At 37.1% G+C, this 19907-nt stretch overlaps 1 protein-coding gene across 2 annotated transcripts in view; it reads right to left on the reverse strand.

Annotated features, from left to right (window-relative positions):
- The window catches only part of KCNT2 (potassium sodium-activated channel subfamily T member 2), a 368079-nt gene that overhangs the window by 166354 nt on the left and 181818 nt on the right, over positions 1-19907 (reverse strand). For both annotated transcript variants that reach the window (XM_055144870.1, XM_004619919.2), the window contains exons 11-12: positions 18837-18973; positions 14847-14910 (exon numbers count right to left, since the gene is read on the reverse strand). In XM_055144870.1, coding sequence (XP_055000845.1) covers positions 14847-14910; positions 18837-18973 — 201 coding nt within the window. The remainder of the gene's footprint in view (positions 1-14846; positions 14911-18836; positions 18974-19907) is intronic.

The following is a 19907-nucleotide window of genomic DNA, read 5'->3' on the forward strand; positions in this document are numbered from 1 at the left end:
GCTTTGAAACATAAGCGGGATGATTCAGGAGAGAAGCCATGAACTTGATCATAGATCAGAGGAATTTAGCAAATTTTTTAATCGAAGAGAAGAAGAATGGACAGAGGAACAGAGTTCAGGGGCTTGGAAAACAATATAAAAAGACCTTGCGTAATGCAATTACATGTTCAAGGAGAAGATAAAGGAGAAAACTGGACAGGAAATGAGTAGAAGAAATACTAGCCAGGACTTCCTAAGTGGTGGAATAAAAGTGAGGGCATCTCCCAAGTAGAGCTCAGGAGATCTGCCATCTCTGCCTCGCCCCAGGAGACTCGCAGGCAACCGGGCACACCGGCAGGTCCACAGTGCTCCTCAATCCTGCCAGGGATTATTTAGGTCACTCCTGCAATACCCAGGGCCTGGTGACCTCCAGAAACAAGCTTCACAGTGCTCAGGTTATCTAAGGCTGCATCTACCAAGAATGCAGGACCACGTGGTACAGGAGATTAACCCACTACCAGGAAGGAGCATGGCAAGCACCGGGGGCTCTGGTCCAACACATCAACTTTGTAAAACAAACAAACTTACAAATTCTGGGACTCAGCAACACTTAAACTGTACGATGAAAAGCAATTATACCACATACATATAATGTCGTTAAATTATTGAAAACTTGAGTTCAATGTAGAAAGTTGAAAGCAACCAAAGAAAAATGAAAAGAGTAAGGATTTGTCAGAACTCTGGAAATGAGGTGAGAACAGAATAGCATCTGAAGTGCAGAATGAAGCAAGAGAAGAAATTAGACAAGAATTATCTAGAAAAAAAAATTTCTCAAGGGGTGAAATAAAGGACTTGTTCATACAATGAAATCTAAGAAAATAACTTACTAGGAAAATCATATTATGACTTATAGGCCAAGAAACATTTTTAAGCAGAAATAAATTGATAGAGAAAAGCTAGTACTTTAGAAATCAAAGCACATAATTAGAATGGTTAATATTTGGTGAATATAAAATAGTGCTATTTCTGTTTCTAAGACTACATATTTTTGTAATAATACAAAATTAATATCTTGTGGGGTTGTATGGAGAAAACTGACAATGGGAGACTACAACTTAAAGCACAGTAAAAAACAGAATAAGTCAAGTTTCTCATATTAACATTAATACAATATTAATGCAAACCTAAGGCTGTGAAAATTCAACTGTATGTTCTGGTCTCAGGAGCAATGAATAAAAAAATCAAAATGCATTTCTGAAAAACAACAGGTTTTTTATTAAATGCACTGAAAACTATGGCTATCAATTCCTCAAAAGATACAAAGGAAACTCAAATGCATATTGCTAGTAAGAAGATTTAGTCCTAAAAGATGCGATCCAAATCATGTATGATCCAAGATGAGACACAATAAAAAAAAAATGATGTGATCCAAAAACAAACATGAGAATGTCTTAAAATCCATTACTTCATACTTAAAAAAAAACTTAACTAAATGAGGTCAAAGATATAAAACAGGAGTTAAGGCACTAGACCCCAGCTTGACCTCAGATATTGCATATGGTCCCCTGAGAACCTGCTCGGGTGATTCCTGAGTACAGCCAACTGTGGCTCAAAATAAACACAATAAAACTAAAACAAAAATTAGGTATATTAAAATTATTTGCTGGTACTCTACTGGTTTAAAATTAATCACTTTACTCAAAGTAACGAGGTTTTACTAAACTCCAAAAACCTATAAAAGAACTCAGACATTACAGTCAAGTGTTACATATGAATTTACTCGCATCAGTCTCTGTAGAAACCTGTGTTAGATATATACATAAAGCTCATGAAGCAAAAAGAGAATGTAATCAGAATACACTGAATATGTACTATCATTAACTGTTTTTTATGAATTACTATGTTAAAGAAGTAACAGTTCACTGTAATTTATTGAAATAAATTCAAAAGTAATTCATAAATGTTCTTAGCAACTAAAATATATTAGCAAAATCAGTAACATTAAATCTTAAAAATATGCTAATAGATTTTGAATTAGAAGACTATTGGAAAGTGGATGATCAAGTCATCTAAGATTGGAGCTAATTCAACTATAGTCTCTACCTATACCTGCAAGCTCAGAAGTCAACAATCTTCAAGAACAATCTACACAGTCAAGAAAAATTGAGAAGCCTTAGTCTAGTATTATGGACAGCAACACCAAAATTCAAAACACTGCCAGTATAACTTCATCTTTCTTCCAAATGCAAACAAAGAGATTTTATTTAGTATCTAAGACTTACGATAGTGCAGCAGGTAGGGCATTCGTCTTGCACCCGGCCGACTCGGGTTCAATTCCTCCGCCCCCTCAGAGAGCCCAGCAAACTACCGAGAGTATATCGACCCCATAGCAGAGCCTGGCAAGCTACCCGTGGCATATTCATATGCCAACAACAGTAACAGTAACAAGAAATCTCACAATGGAGATGTCACTGGTGCCGGCTCGAGCAAATCAATGAGCAACGGGATAACAGTGATGACAGTGATGACAGTGATCTAAGATTTAAACATAATCACAAATTCCAATCTGCAGATAACCCACTCTCCTTTATCCTCCCAGTGACTTTTGCAGAGATTGTAAGTGTAACTATTTTTTTTAAATTTATTTTTTGAGTCACTGTGAGGTACACAGTTACAAAGCTGTTCATGACAGGGTTTTATTCCTTCAATGTTCCAACACCCATCCCTCCACCAGTGTACATTTCCCAACAACAATGACCCCAGTTTTTCCCTCCTGCCATCTTGCAGCCCCCAGCCTGCCTCTGTGGCAAACACTTTTCTATTTTCTCTCTCTCTCTCTCTCTCTCTCTCTCTCTCTCTCTCTCTCTCTCTCTCTCTCTCTCTCTCTCTCTCTCTCTCTCTCTCTCTCTCTTCTTTGGGGCATAAAATCTGAGAGGTTATCATATTTGTTCCTTTACCTACTTTCAGCACACAGTTCTAATCCACAGTGATCATTTCCAACTATTTTTGTCGTAGTGGACCCTTCTCTATCTCAACTGCTTTTCCCCCAAGCGCTTGAATCAGGCTTCCAACCGTGGGAGAGTGAAACATCATCTGCACTTCTATGTTTATTGCAGCACGCTTCACAATAGCCACAATCTGGAAACAACCCATGTGCCGAGGACAGGCTAGTTAAAGAAACTATGATATCTCTACAAAAAGAAGTAAAACTGAAAAAGTAACAATAAAAACTGTTAGTAAAATTGAAGTCATGAAATTCATTTATAAATGGATGGACATGGAGAATATTATGCTGAGCGAAATGAGTCAGAAGGAGAGGGACAGACATGAAATGATTGCGCCCATTTGTGGGTTGTAAATAAATATAATATGAGACTAATACCCAAGGTCAGTGGGAACGATAGCACAGCAGGTAGGGTGTTAGCCTTGTACACAGCTGACCCGGGTTTGATTCCTCCACTCCTCCCGGAGAGCATAGCAAGCTACTGAGAGTATCCGGCCCGCATGGCAGAGCCTGGCAAGCTACCCATGGTGTATTCGATATGCCAAAAACAGTAACAAGTCTCACAACGGAGACGTTACTGGTGCCCGCTCAAGCAGATCAATGAGCAACGGGGTGACAGTGACAGTGACAGTGACCCAACATCAGTAGAAACAAGGGCCCGGATATCACAGATCTACGATATCCATCCTTGTGATTATTCCTTCCACCTGCCCAGGGGCATCACCCGAGGACCTGTTTGAACTTCCAGATACGACATATTTTTAGATTTTTCAAAAAAATTCTGGAGCTGATAGCAAGTCAGTTTTATCGCCAGTTCAAACACTTGAAACTCTCTGAATTTCCCTTTTAGAAAGCCAAAACTCAGGTAGTGCTCTGCTTCTCAAAGTTGACATCCTCCATTTTTCCTAGAACTTGGTCAGAGTTCTAATAATTCCTTCAAAGCTCTCTATATATCCTAGGTTCTGGGAAAATCTTTCCTCAACACCAACTCCTACTCCTAATGTTCCTTCCCTAAATAAATTAAATAAATAAATAAATAAATAAATAAATAAATAAATAAATAAATAAAATAATAGAGATGTTTATTCATTCTACCAAAAAGTGTGATCTTAAAGACTTGATGAAAATTAAGTTTCTTTATAATATTTATTCTCTGGATATTTATCCTCTGGATGATTCTTTTTTACAATGGTGAAAAATTTTATTTTCTTAAGTGAGCTAGTTACGTGTATTTCTACCTTATAATCTATTTCTGAGAAAATGTGAACATTTAGCCTTTCTCTTTAAATTTTAGCCTTTCTCTTTTTTTTAGCCTTTCTCTTTAAATTTTCTTTAAAGTTATTTAAAGTTCTTTTTGGAAATTAAAAAAAAAACACAAGTGGAGGGGATAAATAAAAGATAAATAAATAAGAATAGTCCCAAAATTAACAGTCTCTAAACTATAGGTTAAGTATTTATTTATATTAAACACACACATGTGGCATTAATCCCATGAGGGATTAATCACAATAATCCCATGAGGCATTTACCATTAACTCCAGATTATACATAAATTGGGACTCATGTTAATTATTTGACTTAACCTTATGAGACAATAGCTACTTCACTGATTTATACGGTCTGCTTGTGTCTCACACACACACTCCAACTGTACCGGAAAGAATTAAACCATTAATGAAGACTTTATTTAAGACCATTGCACTAGAGAGAGTTTAAAGTTATTTCTTCAGACACAAATGGTTGGAAGATTTCTGGCTCTGTGGAGGAAAAAGACAGTCAGTGAGTTAGGTCATCATTTAGTCACTGTGTCTAGTAGCAGGCGCCCCTGCTGTACAGAGAATGGAGACAGGAGTACTGGGTCCTGGGATGATTTCAGAGCAGGCCACGTCCTAGAAAAGACATTCCAGGCTTATAACTTGTGAGATGCTAGAAGGAGACATATATTAAAGAGCCAGAGAAAGAATTTCTTTTTAAATGTTGTCTACAGTCAATGCCTTAGGAAAGGGAGGTCATGGCCTAAATCACAAAGAAACCTGGCAGGAAATCAAAGTGATGGGAAATCTCCAGCCATCTTGGTCTTTTGACTTCATCTTGGTCACAGGCTGTATATTATAACTCTCATGAAAACACACACAAACACACACACACACACACAATTTTTACCAAACCACTAGTTTTCCTTTTAAATGTCAAAAGCATCCATTGCCTCTCCTACCCCCCTTCATTATAGCATGTGGTTTTGAACATATGGAATCTTAAAAGTTGAATACAAATAGTCATTGAGTACTTGGACAGTAATTTCTTCATGTAACCTTTCAGACAGCATGAGAAAAGAGCTGCAATAAAATCTTTGCAACTGTAGGAAAAAAAATATATTTTCTGTCTCTACTGCTAAGTTCTGTGGCTGAGAATTCTCTTTATCACAAAAGGCAGACTAAGAAGAGAAAAAATAAATGGTAATGCATGTATGTCATGTATATACTGGGAATTCTAGGGAAACTAGATTATAGCTAACTAAAGTGTCTCAAGTCACCATTACAAGTTCCAGTTTTACCTAAAGACAAAGAAAACACTGGGAGAGTAGGTGAGCAGTGGTGGGAAATTATCTGGAAAAGTACAGTAATAGTGGAATGCATATTTAAGCCCAGTCTCACCTCATCAATAGCTGATGACTTAATTCTTTTCTTTATGGACTGGAGACTGGGTTGATATATTAACGAATGGAAATTTCTCTCACAAAAATAAATTAATCTTAAAAAAGGACATATTCTTTTGTAGGTACCTAGTCATATTTGGTTACTTTCCATTTAAATTTTTTGTTTCTTTTTTAAGATGCTTGATTTTATTTATTATCTTTTTAAGATGCTTGATATTAAATAGCTCCATTATTGAGATAATGCAGTGTGTATATTTGATAAATTTCAGTGATAAACAGAAAACACATTCTATATTTTTTAAGTTATTTTAATTTTTGTCTTTTTGTCTCCAAAATATGATCAATTTCTGTGAATATGCCAGATAAACTTTAAAAGCATGTGTATTCAAAAATTGTTAAATCTGACTGAACTGGTTAGTGAAAAGATACTCAAATTTTAATAATCATGTGGATTTATTCCACTTTTTTATTGATTATTAAAATAATAAAACATTTATATACTTGTTTTTATAGTCTTCTAGTTTTTTCATTTATACTTCATGAAGCTGATATTTTGTTGTAAGGTGAAGAGATTTAGGATAATAGTATCTTCTTTATGTACTTGTCCTTATTTAATAAAAAATGAACAGATCTTATATTTGAAAACTTCTTTACCTATTTAATAAAGCTATTTAAAATATTGTAGGAAAAATATTTTCACATTTCATCTTTTTTACATATACTTTCAACAAATTGCATTTTACCCTTTCTTCCTTGTTTTTTTTTCTTGACTGAAGTTATTGTGAACAATATTTGGCAGTTTTTCTTTTTTACTTCACTGGATAGACATGAAGATACTTGCCTTCCAGTTATTCAGTTTAGCCCTTTCATCATCATTATTGTTGTTATTGTTATTATTATTCAAGTAGTTGGCTTTGAGTACCATATTTGGTTTCGATTGTTCCTATTTGTTCAATGCTCCATTGTTCTTATTTGTTCCTTGTTCTGTTTTTCCTAGTTGGTTCAAGTAAATATTTCTAGTATTTCATTTGTGTCCTTTAAAAATCATGATTAAAGGTCATTCTCAATTTTATAATAGTTTTTTCCACTCTGGAGAAGTCTGTACTCTCTCTTGAACATGGACTTCTCTCCCTCTTCTCATCTCTAAATTGATTTCAATAAAAACTCTTTTGCTTCATGAAATTTTTTAAATTTGTTATTTATTACACTATGTACTCCAATAAAAAGTGCAAGAAACATTCAGTATATTTCTATTACCCCTTCTGTGATTTGTGATTATGAGTGCGATGTATTTATTCTGCATTTCTAACATTCCGTAGTGGCTGCTCTTATTTTTGCTTTAAACAATAAATTGCATAGTCAATATATAAAAATTTATTAGCATTCATCTATGTATTTTCCATATATGGTACTCACCATATATATATATACATATATATATAAGTTTTAATGAGACAAATTCCTTTTTTGCAGAAGGAATTTTTTTACAATTATATGAATAATCATTTGCAGGTTTTATTCAGAATGAATTATTTTATGATGTCCTCCATTTGATGGATATTTTGATTACAAAATAATGTAGTATATTGGAAAATTTGGAGCTTTTATTTGCTAGAAGTAACACCTGGAAAGCCACAGGTACTATTGGGAGAGGTTACACCTGGAAGTGGACTGGAGTAATAGCATAGCCATAGTGGGTAGAGCGTTTGCCTTGCACTCAGCCGACCTAGGTTCATTCCTCCATCTCTCTCGGAGAGCCCAGCAAGCTACCAAGAGTATCCCACCCGCACAGCAGAGTCTAGAAAGCTACCAGTGACATATTTGATATACCAAAAACAATAACAGCAAGTCTCACAATGGAGATGTTACTGGCACCTGCTGGAACAAATCAATAAACAAAGGGGTAAGAGTGCTACAGTGCTACACCTGGAGGTGCTCAGGTACTACTAGAAGGTCACACCTGGAAGTGCTCAATACTACTGGAGGGGGGGGGGGGCTGTCACACCTGGAGGTGCTTAGGTACTATTGAGAGATCATACCTGGAAGTGCTCAAGTTGCTCCTATGGTGTGTGGGGAAACCAGGAAGTGCTACAAACTGAACTGGAACTGAACAAACATGTGCTCCAGTCCTTTGTGCCATCTTCCTGGCCCGAAAAAAACAAAATGTTTTTTGTTTTTGCATTGGGGCCACACCCAGCAGTGCACAGGTCTTATGCCTGGGTCCACAACAAAATGTTGTTTGATTCTTTATTGGGGCCACATCCAGCTCAGTCTTATGCTTGGGTCCACACTCAGGGATCACACCTGACAGGGCTTAGCTAACATACGTGGTGCTGGGGACTATATGTGGTGCCAAGGATTGAACCTAGGTCAGCTATGTGCAAGGGAAGTGCCCTATGCACTGTATTATCACTTCAGCCCCAGTACAGGTAATATTTTGGAAAAAAATTAATAACTTTCAAAATAGTTGTTCAATTCAGTCTGTCAATCTATTTACCTCAATATATACAATGTGCCTATTTTTTAAATAACTACAGCTGAGGGTATATCTTATCACTGATTTTTAGCAATTCAATTATTAGAAGCTTCACTGCCAGTGTTTCAGGACCTTTTTTTTTTTTCTTTTTTTTGGGTCACACCCAGCGATGCTCAGGGGTTACTCCTGGCTTTGCACTCAGGAATTACTCCTGGCAGTGCTTGGGGGACCATATGGGATGCTGGGGATCGAACCCGGGTCGGCCGCGTGCAAGGCGAACGCCCTACCCGCTGTGCTATAGCTCCGGCCCCGTTTCGGGACCTTATATGGTACCTAAGACACAAACCAGTCTCAAGGTTTACAGACATATGCAATGTAAATGACATTTATAAATGTATCTTTACTTACAAATCAGTCATTTGCCACAGAATAACTCATAAATATTGAATACTTAATTTAAAATTGTGATGGTGTTATAATAGTGGCTTTTTTCCCCCTTTTACCCAGTGTTGTGTTCAGGCTTAAGCAGGAAAATTATACTAGTCTAATGTTGGATATCAACTCTGTTTTAGGCTTCACTGGTGAATTGCTCCTTGCCTTCTCCCAGAGAAGCTTACCCTGCCCTCACTAACATCCGTAATTTGGTTAAAGTCTATCTTCAACCTTTCCTTTGTGTTGGATATTAACCCTAAGGATGTTAGGCTTCATTAGCAAATTGCCCCCTTTTTTTCCTCCCAAAGAAACTCCCAGAGAAGCTTAACATGCTTTTGCTAGCATCCCTAATTTAGTTAAAGTTTATCTTTAACCTTTCCCTTCTATTTTACGTCTCACTATCACAGTTCCCCATGTCAGTCTTGATTACTTATAAGTCAAAACTTTCTGGTAATTCTGAACTTTGTATTTGCAGATTTGTATTGGCATTTGAAGAGCTGCATATTTGTACCTGCTTTTCCATTTGCCCTATAGCCTTTTTATATTTTACTATAGAGCGATGTTCTTTGATTAAACATAAAATGCTATGTTCCTAATATCTGGGAGTTGATTGACTCTGAAATGTATCTACTCCTGGGCATCATTACTCGGTCATAATTACTCGACTCAGGCTTCAGTTCCTAACACCCCAAAAAGCGAGGTCCTGCCATGGGATTGAGATGGACCCGGGGCGAGTTGCAAACCTAACCGGCACTGAAATGGGACATTCTAGAAAGCATAAATGCATGGTCTTAATGAAAGCTGTTCCAAGTTAAGAGACAGGACCCCATGGGGAAGGACAAGCTGAACTGGCCTGAGGACTTAGTCTGGAATTTACGGTAAAAGTCTTGCTTGACCTCAGCCCAGAGACTAAGTGTTGGGAAAGATCGAACACTAAGTTGGATCTCTTACTGTGTTTATCCAAACAACTGCATGTATCAATAACTTATACAACTAGAGGGAAAGAAAGAGGAAAGCAATGTAGATGTCCCTGGGAGACAGAGTGTCTCCTTGAGTTAATCTCCAGGAGAGAATTTCCTCTGCCAAATGTTTATCTATGAAAATGACCAATCACACCCATGTCCTTACCTCAACCCCCTTCAGATGTTCTATAAGTATGCCAGCAGCTCTGCAATAAATGGGCCATTTTCACCATCACACTGTTGTCCCACTTTCCCCTTCTCACTCTCTCTCTGTTAGGGAGGCGGGGAGGCAGCTCCCCAAAATGCACATGCGTGTTGCAGCAGCAGCCCCCGCGATTAACTCTGTGAACTCATAGTCTACACTAGCTACACTAGTCTGCACAAGCTACACTAGCACACGACAGGGACGGATGAAGACGTTACTGGCACCCACTCGAGCAAATTGAAGATCAACGGGATGACAAGTGATACAAGTGATATGATCCACTGAGCACCATCAGGAGGGATACCTGACTGTGGAGCCAGATACAAGCCCTGAGCACTGCCAGGTGTGGGCCAAAAACAAAACAAGAAAGGAAAAACAGAGGGAGGAAAGAAGGAAGGAAGGAGGGGCAGGGAGGAAGGGAAGAAAGGAAAGCGGGAGGGGAGAGGGAAGGAGGAAGCGAAGGAAGGAAGAAAGACTATAAATGAACTATATGATAGGCAAGAGCAAGTAGCAAATAACAAATGGTCAATAAATAGTAACTTGGAAGGTTGAGTGATGGCTGAGCTGATTTTGAAAATTCGAGCTATGAGAAGCTCACAACAAAGGCAAAGGAAAAGACAATCCAAGTGATCACCATCTTCAGTTAAAAACATGCATATACTACCTAAGCTCTAAATGGTGACTGAGTTTAATATTCAATCACTAGATAATAGAATGTCAGTTTTGTCTATATGATAGAAATAAATGGTATCAATATTCAAGTGGGAAAAAAAAATAAAGAACAAAAGAGCAAATATGGGCCAGAGAGAAAGGTGAAAGGCTAGTATCTATGCTTCACGTACAGGAGACACCATTTGATCCTTAATTCCTGGTGGTCCCCTGAAAATGATCCCATGGAGCCCAAGCCAGGAACAGCTCCTGGACACCAATAGGTGTGTCCCCCAAACAAACTGACAATAAAGAAAACATTTCCTTTAAAGCACCAAATTTAGAAACTTTCTTTTGAGAAGGGCTGGGAAAAATTGGTATAAACCAAATCATAAAAATAAGGCATGTACTCTACCATTAAGCCACATCCTTGGGCTCAATAGGACAAATTTAGATCATGTAAAATCTTAAATGAAAACTGAAAGCAAAGAAAACACAGGTATTTTCTCACAAAACAAATAAACAAACAAACAAACAAAATACAAGTCCTAAGTAGTTCAATTTAAACATATTTGATGTAAACATAGTCATTTACGGAACAGGCCTTGGATGGGAAGATGTAGAAGAGAAAGTTCATGGCCAAAATCGTGTGTGTGTGTGTGTGTGTGTGTGTGTGTGTGTGTGTGTGTGTAAGAGAGAGAGAGAAATTGAGAGAGAGAGAATGCACATTATTCTGATTATAATTTCACGGAGTAGAACCACTTTTATTTACAAATGTGTGACCCATTTGAACAGTCAGCTTTTATCTCGATGGGAAGCATTTTTCTACAAAGGAAGCCATGTGGGAGTTGGAATGACCTGAATAGAATTCAGAATCTACCACTCTGGGAAATCTAATTAACAACTCTGAGCTTAGGTTCTCTCCTCTATAAAACAATTGCAGAGTGTATTAAAGGACAAAATGTGCACAAAATGCTTGACTATAAAAGCTACTCATAAAATGTCAAAACTGGTTACCTTTCTTGGTTTTATTAATTGAACTTTTAAAATTAAGCTAAAATATGCATACCAACAGGAGCAAATTGATCAAAACTACAATTGTACATAAATATACAACATAGTTATGTGCTATTATCACTACACTATTATAATTCTAATGTTATCTTAAAATCTAAGTAGGCTCTTTAAAAAGAACATATTATAGACTGTTCATTTTAATTAAAATTCGCCTAGAATCATTAGAAAAGGATTTCTGACCTCAGAGAATTCAATATAAAGGGAAAAAAATTACTAAGTGGCACTTTCAAATTCATGAGTACCATTCCATTATTTCATAAATTACATAAAATTTATGGGAGGGGAATACATTTATTTTTAAAGTATTACTAAGTCCAAAGCAGAATCCCTTGAAATACCTATTCGTTTTTCATCTTGCTGTTATTCACAACTCCCACTCTCTCTCCAATTCAGAAAAAGGTACACAAACTACTGCTAAGGTTGGTGGCATTTTGCCTGATTATAAAACAATCATTAGAATAACAAAAGAACTCATTCGTTTTATTTTGCATTATCAGCACTAATAGATAAAATGTACTGTTCAAAACAGTGAGCAGTCAGGATTTTGTAAAAATTTAACTGTCAAAGAAAATAATACAAAGGAACATTTTTATAATCTAACAGAGCATGGTTTAGGGCCACTTAAAAACATAGCTAACTTATAAAACAAAACTCAACTACACAGGTCTTCAAGCAATTATTTTTCCATATAAGAAATAATCCTGATTTAAGTATGCATAGATTTAGTTAGAACATATTGCAAGATGAAATCAGCCTAGTAAAAATTATTTTTGAACTGCTCATTTTTAAACAAACATGTAAAGACTCATTTTGTCCTTAGAAAATCAGAAACATTTTATGAATTACTTTCATAATTATCTTTGGAATTAATGAACAGGAACTTTTTTAAAAATACATTCAATCTTATTTATTTAGCAAACATTTCTCTGTAGGGGTTCATAGTAATGGAGTTCACAATTATGTTTGCTTTATAAAACAAAATAAAACTTGTTTGCTTTTTAACTATTGTCAGTCCAATGTGAATCTCCATGTTGATTCTCTTTATCGAATAGTGGTTGCAATACTATTTGTCAACCTATATTAAAGAATATGCAGTTGTTCAACTGCATCTAATTCACATTGGGAAGGGAACATTTTAAAATGTTGTGCATTTGTTTCCAAACGTTCACTCTGCAAGCACATACCCTTGTAACACAAAAGCATTGCAGATGTTGGTGGACAGCCAAGTTTGAAAACAGATTGTTTGGTAGGGCTGCAAAAACAAAGTACCACAAATTGAACAGTTAACGTTAAATTTATTGTCCACAATCTTATGCGGCCAGAAATGTGAAGTCCAGCTTTAGTACTGGCTGACAGGAAAAGGTAGGTACTAGGCCTTTGCCCTGCCTTATGCTTGGCATTGTCCTGCACACCTGGCCCCCAATGCACCCTTTCCAAAAGGTAAACTCTCCTTGGAGACTGTGCTCCCCGCTAATGAGTTCATTAGAACTCAATTGGCTCTGTTAAGACTTTTGCATCAACTAAGGTTATGTTACAAGGTACCTGAAGTGCTAGAAACCCTCTGAAGGTTTGTAGGCACACAGTGAAGCAATCCCTTGAATAGGAAGCGTGAGAAAGCTGGTTTCAAAATGAATAAAAAAAGTTGTCTCAGTAAATTGGAGTGAGAATGACACAAAACCAAACCTTGAACACATCACACTCACTGATGATCCAGAAAAAGGCCAAAACATGTTCCTGAAGGACCAGGCATGCGCTGATCCTTTCCCTGTCATTAGAAAAGTGGGCAAGGTTTTCATTCATTTGGGCACGAGATCCGCAGGCTTCCTCCTTGAACACAGAGTGGAACCTCCTTATTTGAAGTAACTTAAGAGGTTACTGTGGGGGGAGGTCTGGAAATACTAAAACTGTTTTCCTTTTTGAAAAAGAAAAAATTGTTTTTGATTTTTATTATGTTTTGTTTTGGGGCTACACACAGGGCTTACTCCTGGCTCTGTGGTTAAAACTCATCCCCCCGCACCCCCAAATAATCATTCCCAGGGGCTGGAGTGATAGCACAGCAGGTAGGGCGTTTGCCTCATACGTGACCAACCCGGGTTCAATTCCCAGCATCCCACATGGTCCCCAGAGCACTGCCAGGAGTAATTCCTGAGTGCAGAGCCAGGAGTAACTCCTGTGCATCGCCAGGTATGACCCAAAAAGAAAAAAAAAAAAAAAAAGAATCATTCCTGGCAGACTCAGGGGACTATACAGGGTTCTGGGGACCACATCCAAGGTCAGCCATAAGCACAGCAAGCATAGCCCATGCTGTCCTATCACACTGACACCTAAAAATGTTTTCCATATCAATTAGCAGTATTAGCACTTCTATGACAATCAAATTATACTAACCTAACCAGAAACATGACACTTTTTGTTAACTGGGACATCTCTAAGGTGAGAGATGGGTTTCAGTTAATAGCCCCTACTCAGCAGGAAATAATAGAGCACTTTTAAAAAATATTTTAAAACTAGGAATGAGCCTCAGTGGTAGAACACTTGTTATATCTGTAGTTTTAATTTTTTTTTTCTTTTTAGGTCACACCCGGCAATACACAGGGGGTCACTCCTGGCTCTGCACTCAGGAATTACCCCTGACTGTTCTCAGGGCACCATATGGGCTGCTGGGAATCGAACCCCGGTCAGCCAAGTGCAAGGCAAACACCCTACCCACTGTGCTATAGTTCCAGCCCCTGTAGTTTTAATTCTTTATTGATTGAGATTCTGTGGTTTACAATACTGTTACTAATGGCTTTCCATGCACGTAATTCCAATGCCACACCCAGAGTATATGTTTTGCATGTATGAAATTTTGGAATTAATTCCTGATACATTAAAAATAATAATAATAGTAAAATTTTAATATAAAAATATTTTTTTAAACTTTTCAAATAAAGGTTATGAAATAAAAAAATTACATAACTTGGTTATAAGTTTCAAAACTTTATACCTGAGAAAACTAGATGGATTAAATTCACCTGAAAATCTTTTTGGCAATACACAGCTGTTTGATCCCAACCCATACAGTCTCAGTAGGTATTTCACAAGAGCATATCTTTTTGAAATTCTCTAAGTAATTGAAATGCAAACTGCCTTATCTATTTGCATTGTTTCTGACTTGAGAAAATTGAGTTTAATTGTCAAAATTATATACCATAGAATATATTGAATAAAATGATTTAGCTCTGTTTACACAAGATTCATTCCATTTGGATTGAAAGAAAACTCAATGATTAGTAGAAACTTCTTTATTTAGAAATATTTTATTTTTTTAGCAGAATTTCATGGTCACATGTATTTTGTCTTAGCAGATTCAAGAGACCTAATGTGATTTTAAAAAAAAACTACTTAAAACAATTTGTGAAACTTACAGATGATGTTCTATCAACTTCACAACGGCTGCTCAAAATAAAACAGGCTTCAGCATCATCCATCCTGAATACAAATAAAAAAGATAGAAAATAATCATACACTGAAGCCTTTGCAAAGCTTGGCAGGCAAAATTCCAGTCCTTAGCCCAATGCATATGAAGTAACTTTAAACTTGCTTATAAATGGATAGACATGGAGAGTATCGTGCTAAGTGAAATGAGTCAGAAAGAGAGGGACAGACATAGAAGGACTGCACTCATGTGTGGAGTATAGAAGAACATCACATGAGGCTGACACCCAAGGACAATAGATACAAGAGCCAGGGGGATTGCCCCATAGCTGGAAGCCTGCTTCATGAGTGAAGGGGAGAAGGCACATGGAATAGAGAAGGGATCACTAAGAAAATGATGGCTGGAGGAACCAGTTGGAATGGAAGATACATGCCGAAAGTAGATAATGGATCAAACATGATGACCCCTCAGTGTCTGTGTTGCAAGCTATAATGCCCAAAAGTAGAGAGAGAGAGTATGGGGAATATTGTCTGCCACGGAGGCAGGGGGAGGGTGGGAAAGGGGGGGTATACCCGGGATATCAGTGGTGGGGAAGATGGACTGGTGGAGGGATGGGTGTTTGATCATTGTGAAATTATAACCCAAACATAAAAGCTTGTAACTATCTCACCATGATTCAATAAAATAAATTTTTTTTAAATGTTGCATTTTTAGCAAATCATTACTGCTTAGCTATAAACAAAACCACTGGTATGGAGTTATTAAATGATTTAATATTTTATAGTGGCAGGAGTAAAAACTTGTGTCAAAAATATTTCTTCACATACCTCATTAAATTAGATATCTGAATTATCCTTTATTTTATAACTGATTGCATTTTAACTATAATGCTTCAAGAAGACAGAGGACTCTGAATGAGGTAGCAATCTCTACATTTATACTAGAGATGATGCAGCATCCTGTTCCAAACCTCTGCCTCTCATGCTAAGGTGCAACTGTATTAAATTTAATGATACAGAAAATGTTTCTGTGCCTGATAAATAATGTTTGAAAACATAAACATGTTTATTTTCAAATGGAATGGTTTAAATTTCTGGTTCATTATTATAAGATAGAAATAAAACATCTTCCCGAAAAAAAAAACCCAGTTCTATGGACAGGAAAGACAAAAGTCCAAGGAAGTAGACTGAACCAAATAGGGAAAATGTTGAACCATAGTCATTAAGAAAGTAAGTGTTGCATAACATCTTCGAAAAATCACCCTCAATAAGCGATTCAAAAACTTATACAGCTGACCTTTAGAACAGTCTAGAAAATCACACTTCTTGTTCTTCTTGTTTCTTGAATGGTAAGTGATGCTAACGAATGTCTGAGTTAATATTAAATCCCAAATATCCAATGGTTTTATATATGAAATGGATAGTAAAATGAATTCTCTGTCACTTGAATTTCTTTATTCAGTATTTTAAAGTTATCACCAGCTTGTTTCCTTCTCCCTCCTCCGTCATTTCCTTTATTGTTGTTTGTTTTGTTTTGTTTTTGTTTTCTAGGTCACACTAAGGGGTGCTCAGGACTCAGTCCTGGTGGAGTCCAGGGGACCATATGTGGTACTAGGTATCAAAATGGGTTGGGAGAGGAAAATATCCTCCCCATTATACAGCCTCTTATTTCCATTTTTATCACTATGGAGGAATGCATTTTGCATGTCATTTATTTTGCTATTAAACTTTACCAAAATTATTGAGTGATATTAATCTAAAATTCCATCTCGCTAAGATACTTATATATAAATAACTTTGGTTGTAAAGCATTCATTTATCAGCCATATGGAACATAATGGACTGGAGCAATAGCACAGAGGGTAGGGCGTTTGCCTTGCACGTGGCCAACCTGGGTTCGAGTCCTCCGAGAGCCTGTCAAGATACCGAGAGTATCCCGCCCTTATGGCAGAGCCTGGCAATCAATGAACAAGGGGATAACAGTGCTACAGTGCTACCTGGCAGTGCTCAGGACTTATTCCTGACACCATGTTCAGTGACAACGTTCACTCCTAGTGGGGGAACTGGGCTGGGGTACTAAGGACAAGATAAGCACCTTAACCCTTAGCTATCACTCCAGCACCATAAAGACTGTTTCTTTAGCTCTCCCAAATAATGAGTAGAAACAACAAATATCAAACAGTCAAAGTTGTGTTTGGATTAAGAAACTGACAAACTATAATATATTATAGAACTATCACATATGCAGTGACATGTCTTATGTATTTAATCTATTAAAACACCAATATATCCTCAAACAACTAAATTTTCCAATTTTATACCTGTATTATATCACAGGGCTGGAGCAATAGTACAGCAGTAGGGCGTTAGCCTGGCACGCAGCTGACCCAGTTTCGAGTCCTCCATCCTTCTCGGGGAGCCCGGCAAGCTACCGAGAGTATCATGCCCACACGGCAGAGTCTGGCAAGCTACTCGTGGTGCATTCAGTATGCCAAAAACAGTAACAACATGTCTCACAATAGAGACGTTACTGGTGCCTGCTTGAGCAAATCGATGAACAATGGGATGACAGTGCTATTATATCCCAACATTCTTACTGACTTTTAGTTTCAGTATTTATTATATTATTGAAAAAGTCTCAGTTAAACTGACCAATTATACATGAATCAAAAGCAATGTCAGAGTTCCCATTATGAGGTAGCATGTCATTTAATGCAGGCTCAAAGCAGCAAAAAGGGCTGGAGAGTTTATCCATTTTTTTTTCTTTTTGCAATCACATATCTACATATACATGCATACAAATGCAGGATAGGCATGAAATACATACCAAGAAAAGCAGAGATATCCCCAATAACACACATACTCTTCATCCAGAAAAAAAAATGTTCTTTAAAAGACTTAATACTAGTAAAGTTAATGGAGACTTTTAAATCTAGAAAAGCATATAAAACAACTAAAGGAAAACCATGAAGATGTGTTTACAGCTTTAAAAGCAATAGGTAACAGCATGAAGTCATCGATGCTAAGGAACTAGTCTAATTTCAGAAACTATGAATGTTTTTCTATTGCCCTGATTTCCTGCTGACCTAGAATGGTTCAACCACAGTACCACTCTGCCCTGTGGAATGCCTCCTGGCCAATGGAAAGCATTGAAGAGTACAGGGCCTCTAAGGGAGCTTGCTTGGCACAAAAACAACAAGAAAAGAGCATCTAAATAAGATCTGCCAACTTTCTTTCCCCTCTGTCCATCAAAGATTCTGTCATCTCTGACCTTAGACAACACAATGTTCTCTACCAAGTATACCAGAAAGCCTATTTAAAATTTAAATCCAAACTCAAACTTCTTTAGTATCTCCTACAGTGTTTAACCCAAGAATTTTATTTGTTTGCCTGCCATGGAGGCAGGGTGAGGACTGGTGTAGGGGAGCGAGGAGAGGGTATATACTGGGGACACTGGTGGTTGAAAGGGTGCACTGGTAGAGGGATGGGTGTTCGATCATTATACGGCTGAATCTCGAACATGAAAGCTTTGTAACTATAGGTCACGGTGATTCAATTAAAAAAAAGAGTAATGTGGAGTTCATGCCCAATTCGATCAGCTTAATCAATGGCTGAAAAAAAAGCAGTACTCCTACATTATAAAAAAAATTATTTGTGAAATGAAGACACTATTCAGAGATTTAGACTCTAACAATGAGTCTAGTTAACTCCACTTAACTGTGGCTGCTTGAAATAATTATACCATGCCATATTTCTGGTGTTCAGTGGACACAGTTGGCTGAACAGTCTTACATGAAGAAAGAGGAGGGAAGACACTAATTCTATATTTTTAACCTTTCCATTTGACCAGAAGAGGATCAGGCAAAAACTCTGTATTTAAAAATACTGAAATGTATATTAAAACAATGAAAGTTGCCAAATTTGATGGAGGGAAAAAGATGCTGAGACGCTGCATGATGGGCAAACAGAGTGATACCTACTTGGCTCTCAAGAGATCCTGGTCCTTAAGAGCTGAACCTTGAAGGTAAATGACTCTCTGTGACCACATTGGAATCTGTAGGACCCTTCGAACTTGCACATCCATCTCAGTCGGACACAAAATCACCACATAATAATCCTATTCAAAACAAAATGGGCAATGTGATAGAAACACATGATGTTTTGTTTGATATTTCATAACTAAACAGAATGTTTAAGAACACTTTGGTGTATAATAATCTGAAATTCCTTGTTACTAAATGAAACTTTGCATTTCAAACCTGCACATATGTAAATAGTAGAAAACAATACTAAACATAACAGAGGCACATTGACACGGTTTCCTGTCCTATTTTAGTATTATTAGGTGCCATATAAAAAGGGTAATCACAGGATCTATTCAGCAATTTTAGAATTACAAAGGAAGCTGACAATTATAAGTTAGACCTTCTAAAATATATATTGCATTGACAATGTGCTTAAATTTAATTCATGCTTTAACTTGTTACTTTTATTCAATTATTTCCTTAAAAAATTATTATTGTAGATATCACTCCTGGCAGGGGTTGGTCCAATATTGCTCACACAGTGGTGCTCAGGAACACCAGAGCCACACATACCAGTGATGAACAAATACTCAGATGGCTGTGTCATAGCGTGATCAAACCCAGGAATCGACACACGCAAGATATATGCTCTGCCCTTGAACATGGACCACATGCCTAACCCCTCATGTCATTACTTTTAGAATACAATTATAGCTGTTATTTATACCATTAATATAAACAGGAAACCGAAAATGTCATGATGAATATCTGGATGAAATTTAAAATATTGATAGAATAAAGACAGAAATATTTTAATACATTGGTCCTTCAGTAAAAATAAGAATGTACTGCTAGAGATGAAATAGCTTAAAATAGGAACTGAAGCAAGAGTACAGTGGGTAAGGTGCTTGCCTTGAACATGGCCGATCCATGTTCAGTCCCCAGCACCCCAAACGGACCCTGGAGCCGAGCCAGAAGTGCTCTCTAAGCACAGAGCCAGAAGTAAGCGTGAGTACCACTGAGTGT

This window comes from Sorex araneus, chromosome 7 (genome assembly GCF_027595985.1).
Source record: "Sorex araneus isolate mSorAra2 chromosome 7, mSorAra2.pri, whole genome shotgun sequence".
Classification (NCBI taxonomy): domain Eukaryota; kingdom Metazoa; phylum Chordata; class Mammalia; order Eulipotyphla; family Soricidae; genus Sorex; species Sorex araneus.